This window comes from Schistocerca cancellata, chromosome 11, assembly GCF_023864275.1.
Source record: "Schistocerca cancellata isolate TAMUIC-IGC-003103 chromosome 11, iqSchCanc2.1, whole genome shotgun sequence".
NCBI lineage: Eukaryota > Metazoa > Arthropoda > Insecta > Orthoptera > Acrididae > Schistocerca > Schistocerca cancellata.
Genome location: NC_064636.1, coordinates 175,551,385 through 175,563,265, shown reverse-complemented (window position 1 = coordinate 175,563,265; position 11,881 = coordinate 175,551,385). Strand labels below are relative to the sequence as shown.

The window sequence follows — 11,881 nt, the reverse complement described above, 5'->3', positions numbered from 1 at the left end:
TGCTGGCTGCTTTGAATAAGGTTGAGACCCAGGAAGGCAGGATTGGGTTACGATTGCAGACGGGGTTGTAATCAGTTACTGTTAGTTAATATTTCTAATCAATCAAGTACACTTTACTTAGAAATGACAACGAACTTAAAGTTGACCATAAATTAAACAGTATTCCATGGCTGAAGATCTTAGTAGCCATAAGTTAATAACTTTTCATGGCTGAAGGCCCAATAGTAATAATTCCAAATGTTTCAAGGCTGAAGGCCTCATTATTAATCTTCAAAGCAGTTAAACATCTTCAAACTAGAAATTGTGGTTATTACAATATTTTTAACTAAAAACCAATCATCAAAATCTTACAACTCACTATTAGAATACAAATGTTTAAATAAAAATTTAAAACAAATAACACCCATGGATGAAAGCCCTAATGACAACAAAATGAAACTGTTTCTCGGCTGAAGGCCCCAAGAGTAATAATTTAAAACTATTTCATGGCTGAAGGCCTGACTAGCAATCTATTAAGGAGCAGTTAAACATCTTGAAACTTGAAATTACGGTCATTAAAATATTTTTAATTAAAAAATTCATCAAAATCTTACAACTCACTACTAGAATACAATCGTTTAGTTAAAATTTAAAGCAAATAGCACTCACAGCTTAAGGCCCTTATGACAACAAATTTAAACTGTTTCTCGGCAATAACCCAGAACGCCGCAACATCACCCCAAAGATAGTACTACCGTTACTAGATATCGATAACCGCCACTGCTGCCACTATCGGACAGACAATGGTTACAAACGGGGTGGCACCAGTGAAGACAGAAGAAGATGACAAACATAACTACACCAAGTACAGGGTTATTACAAATGATTGAAGCGATTTCACAGCTCTAAAATAACTTTATTATTTGAGATATTTTCACAATGCTTTGCACACACATACAGAAACACAAAAAGTTTTTTTAGGCATTCACACATGTTCGATATGTGCCCCTTTAGTGATTCGCCAGACATCAAGCCGATAATCAAGTTCCTCCCACACTTGGCGCAGCATGTCCCCATCAATGAGTTCGAAAGCATCGTTGATGTGAGCTCGCAGTTCTGGCACATTTCTTGGTAGAGGAGGTTTAAACACAAAATCTTTCACATAACCCCACAGAAAGAAATCGCATGGGGTTAAGTCGGGAGAGCGTGGAGACCATGACATGAATTGCTGATCATGATCTCCACCACGACCGATCCATTGGTTTTCCAATCTCCTGTTTAAGAAATGCCGAACATCATGATGGAAGTGCGGTGGGGCACCATCCTGTTGAAAGATGAAGTCGGCGCTGTCGGTCTCCAGTTGTGGCATGAGCCAATTTTCCGCGGGCTACGCGTGAAACTTGCCCGCACGCGTTCAACCGTTTCTTCGCTCACTGCAGGCCGACTCGTTGATTTCCCCTTACAGAGGCATCCAGAAGCTTTAAACTGCGCATACCATCGCCGAATGGAGTTAGCAGTTGGTGGATCTTTGTTGAACTTCGTCCTGAAGTGTCGTTGCACTGTTATGACTGACTGATGTGAGTGCATTTCAAGCACGACATACGCTTTCTCGGCTCCTGTCGCCATTTTGTCTCACTGCGCTCTCGAGCGCTCTGGCGGCAGAAACCTGAAGTGCGGCTTTATGAGTTTTTCTACGTATCTGTAGTGTGTTGTGACCATATGTCAATGACTGGAGCTACAGTGAATTTATGAAATCGCTTCAATCATTTGCAATAGCCCTGTACATGTTGTCAACCTACTAATGGCACCAATGCGAGCTGTAGCATGGCACAAACGTTATTTTTACTATTGTGGTCATTGGGTCGTTATCTGCTGTGCAGTTATTCATAGTATTTCAACCATTCATTACAACTGCTACAAAATATTGTCACATTAGTTAAATGCTAGGTTACTCGATCTTGTGCACCAATGAGGCGTCACTATTACTCTTCCCTCTGCTACAGTTAGGTATCTCTCAGGATTTACTGTTGCATCACAATACTCACTTCAACAAATATGCAAATATTATATCAGTGAGCATTTCTCTGCTACAGTTAGCTATCTTGGATTGCCCAGGTGTTCCTTAATAAGAACTGCCAATGATAAACTGAAATGCCGGAGGCAGAATCTTGAACTACACAAGTGTAACACCTAAACTTCATACACGGAAATTTTTATGTTGTCTGTGTGTGATGGTAACATTGTTTACATTGGTAGCACCGTTTGGTGAGCATATTTCCCATTCTTCCTGGTATTGTCCTGTTTATGCCATAAAGAGTGAAAAATCAGGTGTGTTTGTTTGATTTCAGAGCTCTCCTGTAGTATTAATTTGTTAGTTATTAGTTCCAGAGGGAAAATATGATGGAATTTGTTCCATGGAGTATTCAGTCTCTTGCTTGTATGTATAATAATTTTCTTCTGAAGGACTGTAGCTTTGAAATCAAATTTTAATGCTTCATTTCTCTTTTCTGTTTCCTTCATTTTCTGTGGACGCTGAGTGGAATTTTGTTTTTTAATTTTCGTCAAACTGAAGATTAAGCAAAGTTTGAAATATAGAATACACAATATACCAGAATATGTTTGTAATCTTCTGTAAGTACCTTGATTCTTCATGTTTTCGTAAGTGATAAACCATTCAAATCGGTCACTTTCGCTGTACTTTTCTCACCAGTGACAATAATCGTGATTCATATTCGCCATTGGGTATCTCTGCTTGTATTTTGGTATATCAACTGACATCTGGTAATGAATCAGATGAAGAGCCACAAAAATGAGCAATTGTTAATTTGAAGCATTTTAAGCCAACTGATGGTGGCAAAGTTGAGAGCTATTGTAGACAGCCAATGAAGATGACATTACTGATGTGCACCCCCTTTAAGGAACAGAATTTAGAGATATAGGAAAACATATTCACAGACAAGCAACACCATAAAAATATATAAACATTCAGAACACAAGGATATAAATGTTTTCAAAATCAGATACCAGTGCAAAGAATCCTACATCTCATCCAGGGAACTCCTTGTTCCAGGAGTTTACATGAAAGATCGATGTTGAGACAACTGCAGAAGAAAATGTCTAGAAGTTTATTCATGCAGAAAGGCTGAACATTATTTAAAGATATTACTAATTAGAGATGTATGAGAGAAGAGGAGGCTTTATTTACAGTAATTCAGATGAGATCTTTAAGAAAACTAGCACACGAATGAACTAAAAAAGGAACTTCCCTGTTATGTTCTACTTGCTATGAAGAACAGAATGAATCCAAGTCTGTAAGACCATGTTTCTGAGTAAACTTGGAATCTGTTAAGGTGTTATGGTTACAGCGATGAAGAGAAGAGCATTTGAAAACACAAGTGAAGTAGACAGAAGGACCATCATCTAAGGAATGATAGTTCACCAGAACTTTGTGATGGTGTGAGAAATCACATTGAAAGTTTTTCGGTGGCTCAGTCTTACTACTTCCACTCTGGGGAAAAAAAATCCTAAAATTGTCTCTTATCAAGACACTCATGTGCTCACTGTACAAATCTGTGCATACAGACCATATTTACAAGGAGATAGTTTCAGAGGATTGTAGTCTCAGTCTTCAAAAAAAGATCAGTGACGTCTATACATAGCCTAAAGTGCCACAGGGGTCAATAAAGATGCATTTACATACAATTATAATGCTCACCTTTTAGAAAAAGACAGGACTAGAGAAGAAACAAGAGATGGAGCGAGCCCAAAACTTATAAAGGACTTTTGTAAACTGCAACTTCTGTTTTCAGTAACTTTTGTCGACAACAACTGATCCCATCAAAAATGCTTTGTTTTATAAGCAGCAGCTGCATTTTTTAGTTTTGCAGACAATGGCATGAAGTCAATACAAGAAGACTGTTCACGTGCTCGGAAATAGAGGGAAAACGAGGAAGATGTGAGACAGCAAGCTGTTTGTATTGATTTTGAAGTCTCTACCTGCTATGATGAAGCTTATTTTAGCGATTGTTGTACAGGACAGAACCTAAACAAATTTGTTGTTGCAATGTGCTCCATCCACTATTCAGGAAATATCTAACCTAGAATTAATCAAACACTGGAAAATCTAACCTAGAATACATTGACTTAAAATTCATGTTTATTCATCACAGTGCAATGGAATGTATGTATCTCATTGCATTTGGTAGTCACTAGAGAATTTTAAAAAAGTTGATAAAAGTGAACTGGCCTGCTGACTGGAATACTAATACTGAATATGCGACAAAAAGGGGGTGACAAACCTTATATTGTTCGTGAAACAACCCATGAGAAGATTATCAGTTGGCAGTATCATCTGATTCGCTATGTTGCTGTTACGAAAGATGTTAACAGGAAACCAGTCAGATGGCTAAACCGAGTGAGGTGGTGCAGTGGTTAGCACACTGGACTTGCAATTGGTAGAACGATGGTTCAAACCAGTATCTGACCATAGAGATTTAGGTTTTCCGTGATTTCCCTAAATCGCTCCATGCAAAAGACGGGAGATTTCATTTTAAACGGTACGGCCCATTTCCTACCCCGTCCTTGACACAGTCCGAACTTGTGCACTGACTCTAATGACCTGGATGTCGATGGGACGTTAAATCTAATCTTCCTTCCTTCTTCGAATGAGAATGTCATAAAACAGCGTCCATTTGCTATGTGATTTAAAGAAAACTTTGACGGAGAGTTTAGAGCTCATAACTGTAACAAGAAGACAAAAAGAAATCAACAAGCTATCACTGTCAAGCACATTGTACATGCCGGCCCTACATGTAACAAAGGAAAATTACAACGATGTTGTGTCCCTGTTCACATCAGTGCTTCCCACACAGTAGAGTGAAGATTTAAAGTTCCAAGAAATTTTCAAACGCATTCCTTCAATAACAGTTATTTAAAATGATCTGGTTGTTGTACTAAAATTGTGACAATGATTTACCAAAGGGATAGAATATCCTATGGAATTTAATTTTCGAATTTTATCTTTTCTTTTATTCCATACTGCTTTTTCATAGCGCACGGCATAGTGCTTTGTCTTGTTGCAAGCTCTTTGGTTTAGTTCGTTGGTGTGTGTAATCAGCTAAAATGTTGTTTTGCGAAAATTTGTGTGTGACATTCTCCAGGTAATTTATAGGCGTTTATAAACAGTAAACAAGAATACGTGAAAAAAAATGTTTTGGGAGTAAATTAACACAGTACTTCACTTCTGTTATAACAGTTGAGTTTGATGAGTGGATTATACGCGAATATGTTGTGACGCTGTGGTAGCTATTTTTGAGGTTGCTGTCTCGTTTTAAAATTTTTAGTGGGTACATTTACATGTCTTTAATTGTGATCACATCACCTGTAGTGTGCTTGGTGACAGTTTCAGACGGTGTGTGAATGTTGTAATTTTTTAGGTTATGTTCATCGCAACCAAATACCTGAGTTAATAGTGATTTCTGTTTTTAATCTGTTCGGTAAAATCGCTTCGTGTATCTTCGCAAAAGAAACGGCTGAGATTGTGACCTGTTGTTAGGAGCAGTTTGTCTTTGCAGTGATCTCCGTAATGTACTTCGGGACTGACGAGAAAAGGCGGACAGTGAAGTTCAAACATTCACTATGTTAATACGGTTATGGTGACTTACTTAGATGCAATTATCTTCACAAACATAATTTGCTGTTATCTGATATAGACATATAGCGGCTCCAGATGGTAGGGCGAATGTAAGCATTTCTTCAAGTGCCCGCAGCTACTACATCATTTCATGGTTTGAGTATGTTCACATGCAAGGAAAGGCTGTAGAAGATATTAAGTCTGTTGCATTGTGCTAATTTTCGCTGTGCTTTGATTATTCGTGTCGTTAGTATTCGTCTAATCATGTGTAAATACCAGTTTGTTGTAGTGTGTGGCCTTTAATTGGAGTTCTGTATAAGAATACTGTTAACATTATTTAGGAACTGGCGAAATACGAGGCACAAATTAACTGTAATTTCTCTAACAAAAAGCATTACATGTCATGAGAACTCAATAGATCATTCGTCATAGTTACAGTTAGTAGAAAGATGTTTCTGGAAATCAGTGTTGTAAGAAAAAGCTCACCAATATTTAATCTTTATGGTAATCAAGAGTTAGAACTTCCACATTGCAGTGTGCAATCTACAGTACAGGTATATGGTTTTCTTTAATAGCAGGTATAGATGCCAAAATGATGATGTTTACTGTGAATTGAGTGTAGAACTGTAAATGAATTCAGATAAAGAAAGTTTCAGTAATACCTATGTTGAAATTGCATATTCACTGATAAGCAAACAATCCATACGTCTGGATTTTCTTCATGTCCCTATCAGACTGTAAATAACACAACAAACAAAGTGTAGAATTAAATATTTGGTGTTATTAAGTAATATCACTGCAGTCTATTGATTGCTTTGATTGTTTGTAATGCTGAAGTTAGTGCATGCACAAAAAAATACATATTTTCCATAGTGGTCACAATAGGACAATATCTATAAAGTGTTACAAAGGAGCAGTAGTGACTGTAACTTCTCCGTTTCCAGTGCATATAATTTTATTATTGTTCTCACCCTTCATGACCTGAGAAATGTAAATGAGTTTATATCTCTGAACACTCTTTTCCTCAACCACTTTGAATCGGTTTCCTGTGTAATCACCCATTTACTGCACCCAGTAGATGAGTGAAAATACTGCCTTTGAGTTACACCTCATAGTAACAATGGAAACAGTGTACAGCTGTTCTTATCTGATTCCTTTTTTTTTTTCAGATTGTAGAACTGAAGCCATGTTCCAGGAACCAACTATATGGATAAAAAAAGAAGAAACGGATGAAGTACAAACTGAGTTATGCTCTATGGTAAGTGGCTTATTTGTATTTCTTATAAGTGTCTCATTTTTTTCTGTGTGCAGTATCATGTGTGAATACATACAATTGATGTCATATTGCTGGAAACATGAGTAATACTGTTTACTAAAAAGCTGATGAACTCTCAGTCTTAAATATAACATTTTGCACAGTGCATTGAAATTAGCCTTATATTAAACCCCACATAGAACTGAGCAAGAGTTTCAATGTAATGTTCAGTAAACATGGAAACCTTCAATGCACAACCCAATTATACTGATGAAGTGGTTGCCATAAAGTGGGTATATTCTGCTCTGATACACTTCTTGTAAATGACAACCTTAATGTGCAACTTAAGAATAACTATGGTCATACTGAATGTTAGCAGTGCCATTAAATGTATAAATGGTATGGGTGCAGGTAATGCATGTGTCGTGTTAATGCAGTGTATCGTGCTATGGAATGAAAGTTGTAATTTATTTATTGATGATGTAAAATAAATTAATTGTAAATAATTTTGAAGTGACATCGCATGGTCAATAATCTGAGAAGTACATTTGGAGTACTATTAACATCAGGTGTTGACTTTGAATATGTGAATAAAGTGGAAGTAGAACTGTCAGCAGTAAATATAAATTTCAGACAGGTGCAGAATTAATTTGTATTTCGGCAACAAAGTTTTGATGAAGCCATGGAGTTATACATTAAATACTGACAGGTTTGTTCATAACCACTTTCTGCATTTGCTACACATTGTTACACATATTGTTTGTAAAATTACCAGGATGTGCAGTGCAACCATTTGTAGGGTATTCAGCTTCAGCAGGCAAACAGATTCACTTCATGCCACTAGTATTTTTATTCTGACAATCAGAACTGAGGATCCTGACACAATCACACAAACTACTTGTAACTATCTGTTTTGATACCCATTTTGGGTGCAACTGCAGAAGTACTGTGAAAGCACTAATGCTGCATTTGCATTTGAATATACGTGAGTGCTTCATTATAGTTTATACAAACTATGTGAACAGCTTGCAATTCATTTGACAGGCAGTATCACAACAGTAATCCTAAACCATCACTGTGAGGAAATGATAGGAAAGTAAATATACTACATTTTATTAAACACAGCAAAAGAGTGGTTAGACCCAACATAGTTCAGGCTTTGCCTTTGACCCCTGAGAATATCTATGCACAACACATAGTGTGTGAATGAAAAGCAGTTTGAACAGTCATTGACCTTGCACCTGAATGTGAGAACTATTCAAAAGCTACATGGTTAAAATGTGGTGATAGATCCCAACCCCCCTTGAAATATATGTTGTGGTGAGAGACTGATCCATATTGTAATTCAAGGCCCTGCCTAGGTTGAAAGGTGGCAGTGTGGCTGTGAGCTGACAAAGCCAAAAAATATGAAAACCAAATCAAGGATGTGGTAACAAATTGACCAGTAGCACAGCCTAATGTTTACCAAAAATCCAAATGGTGCTCAGAATGTAACTTACACCCACAAGAAGTTTTCTCTTACATTATGTACTATGTTAGTTGAATTTCCCTGTGACCTTAAGAGATGCATGTAGACATTATACCAATTGAAAGCCACCTTCTTTGTCAAATTAATTAATACTTAATTTTTATTGGTGTATATTTTGGGCATGAGGACTTGCTAGAAAGTAATGGCTCAAAAATTTTATTTGAAATTTATTGAAGCATTTTAGTAGAAACAAACCTTACTAACATTTTACATCTTTGTTCTTCATGTTTATATATTTACTTCAAACATAGTCACCATGGCACTGAACACCTTTCTCCCAATGAGACACATGAGGTTGTTGATGTCATCCCTGTAGAATGTTTGACTTTGTTAGCAGAACCCCAGCATCACCTCTGCTCACACCAATTCATCACTATCATCCTTGAAGGTGTTCCTTAAGTTTTGTACACAGCTGAAAATTCATTGGGTCAAGCTGGGACATTATGGATGATGATCAATAATAATGAATCAAAGGTCTCAGACTATTGCAAGTGCAAAAACACTTGTGTATGGTCTGGCATTGTCATGCTGAAGGAGAGGGTGCTCCATGCATGTATTAACTATTTGAAATATACCCTGTTTACTGAGGGTTTTCTCATGAGCCAACATGGTTAAGTAACACACACCCATGTTACACACTGCAGTTCAGAACTCTCCAGCAGGAGGGTGCTGCGTATTGTGTCAGCAAAGTGGGAAACATCGACAGAGTAATACGCATGACAAGTCATACTTCACTGATATTAAGAACAGAATAAAAATTTTGGAGACATTGTTTTCCAGTACACACTTGTAATAAATTGATGCATTTGACAATTGCCTTGAATGTTGTGGAATGGTTCCCTTGGCATTGCACAGCATTTGTTTGGAAGTGATAATACTATATCCTTATACACATCAGCCAAAACATTATGATCACTGATCTGCTGTCGATATAAACTCATCAAGGCCATAGCACTTCACCTTGTCTGCTAGTCAGGCACACACACATGGTGCATGAAGTGTCAGTGAGTGTGCTGTACATGTGTAGAATGGGGAATGCACACAATCTGAATTTGACTGAGAGCAGATTCTGGTGGCCGGAAGGCTTGGCATGAGCAGTTGAGCAGTTTGGAAACTGCACAACTTGTTGGGTGTTTGAAGAGTGCTGTGGCGGTTGTCTTCAACACATGGCGAAACAAAGGTGAAACAATGTCCAGACATTGTGGGATTGGGCAAGCACCCCTCATGACAGATGGTAGACATCATAGGCTGGGCAGACTGGTAAAGCAAGACAGGCAACGAAGTGTGGTGTAACTAACATCAGACTTCAATGCAGGGCAGAGTAAAAGTGTGTCTGAATGCATAATGCTCCAAACACTCCTACTGATGGGTCTGTGCATCTGATGGCCCATGAATGTGCCAGTGTTAACGCCATAACATCGACAATTACAACTGAAATAAGCATGTAACTATTAATACTGGATGTTCGGCACAATGACAGAGCATTGCCTGGTGTGATGAATCGTGATACCTTCTTCATCGTGCCTTTGGGAGGGTGCATTTCTGTCACTCACAATGGGAACAGCTTCTTGACTCGGGTACTGGCAGGGCCTCCATTATACTCTGGGAAACATCCATGTGAGCATCCATGGGTCCAGTGGAGCTTGTGTGAAACACTATGTCAGAAAAGGAGTATTGTAAACTGGTTGCAAACCACATCCACCCCTTCTGCTGTTGTGATCTTCAGTCTCAAGGTTGGTTTGATGCAGCTCTCCATGCTACTCTATCCTGTTAAAGTTTCTTTATCTCCAAGTAACTACTGCAACCTACATCCTCCTGTATCTGTTTAGTGCATTCATGACTTGGTCTCCCCCTATGATTTTTACCTTCCGCACTTCCCTCCAGTACTAAATTGATGGTCTCTTGATGCCTCAGAACACGTTCTACCAACTGATCCCTTCTTCTAGTCAAGTTGTGCCACAAATTCCTCTTCTCCCCAATTCTATTCAGTACCTCCTCATGAGTTACGTGATCTACCTATCTAATCGTGAGCATTCTCCTGTAGCACCACATTTCAAAAGCTTCTATTTTCTCCATGTCTAAATTGTTTATTGTCCATGTTTCACTTCCATACATGGCTACACTCAATACAAACACTCTCAGAAAATACTTCCTGACACTTAAACCTATGCTAGATGTTAACAAATTTCCCTCCTTCAGAAACGCTTTCCATGCCATTGCCAGTCTACATTTTATATCATCTGCTCCCCAAATAGCAAAACCCATCCACTACTTTAAGTGTCTCATTTCCTAATCTAATTCCCTCAGCATCACCCGACGTAATTTGACTACATTCCATTATCCTCGTTTTGCTTTTGTTAATGTTCATCTTATATCCTCGTTCCACGACACTGTCCATTCCGTTAAACTGCTCTTCCAAGTCATTTGCTGTCTCTGACAAAATTACAATGTCATTGGCGAACCTCAAAGTTTTTATTTCTTCTCCATGGATTTTAATACCTACTGCAAATTTTTCTTTTGTTTCCTTTACTGCTTGCTCAGTATACAGATTGAACATCATCAGGGATAGGCTACAACCCTGTCTCACTCTCTTCCCAACCACTGCTTACCTTTCATGCCCCTCGACTCTTATAAATGCCATTTGGTTTCTGTACAAATTGTAAATAGTCTTCTGCTCCTTTTATTTGATGACTGCCACTTTCAGAATTTGAACGAGAGTATTCCATTCAAGATTGTCAAAAGCTTTCTCTAAGTCTACAAATGCTAGAAATGTAGGTTTGCCTTTCCTTAATCCACCTTGTAAGATATTGCCTCACATGTTCCAACATTTCTATGGAATCCAAACTAATCTTCCCAGAGGTCGGCTTCTACCAGTTTTTCCTTTCATCTGTAAAGAGTTCATGTTAGTATTTTGCAGCCATGACTTATTAAACTGATAGTTCGGTAATTTTCACATCTGTCAAGACTTGCTTTCTTTGTGATTGCAATTATTATATTCTTCTTGAAGTCTGAGGGTATTTTGCCTGTTTCATACCTCTTGCTTCCCAGATGGTAGAGTTTTGTCATGGGTGGCTCTTCCAAGGCTATCAGTAGTCCTAATGGGTGTTGTCTACTCCCAGGGCTTTGGTTTGACATAGGTCTTTCGGTGATCTATCAAATTCTTTACGCAGTATCATATCACCAATTTCATCTTCATCTACGTCCTATTCCATTTCAGTAATATTTCCTGCAAGTACATTGCCCTTATATAGACCCTCTATATACTTCTTCCACCTTTTTGCCTTCCCTTCTTCTCTTGGAACTGGTTTTCCATCAGAGCTCTTGATATTCTTACTGGTGGTTCTTTTTTCTCCAAAGGCTTCTTTAGTATTCCAGTAGGCAGTATCTATCTTACCCCTAGTCATATATGCCTCTACATCCTTAAATTTGTCCTGTAGCCATCCCTGCTTAGCCATTTTGCACTTTCTGTCGATCACATTTTTGAGAT

At 38.1% G+C, this 11,881-nt stretch overlaps 1 protein-coding gene across 4 annotated transcripts in view; it reads left to right on the top strand.

Moving 5' to 3' along the window:
* The first annotated feature begins 5,034 nt into the window (after nucleotides 1-5,034).
* Nucleotides 5,035-11,881, top strand: part of LOC126108591 (zinc finger protein 493-like) — a 184,743-nt gene continuing 177,896 nt past the window's right edge. For all 4 annotated transcript variants that reach the window (XM_049913887.1, XM_049913885.1, XM_049913889.1 and 1 more), the window contains exons 1-2: nucleotides 5,035-5,138; nucleotides 6,781-6,869. In XM_049913887.1, coding sequence (XP_049769844.1) covers nucleotides 6,798-6,869 — 72 coding nt within the window. In that variant the 5' untranslated portion in view covers nucleotides 5,035-5,138; nucleotides 6,781-6,797. The remainder of the gene's footprint in view (nucleotides 5,139-6,780; nucleotides 6,870-11,881) is intronic.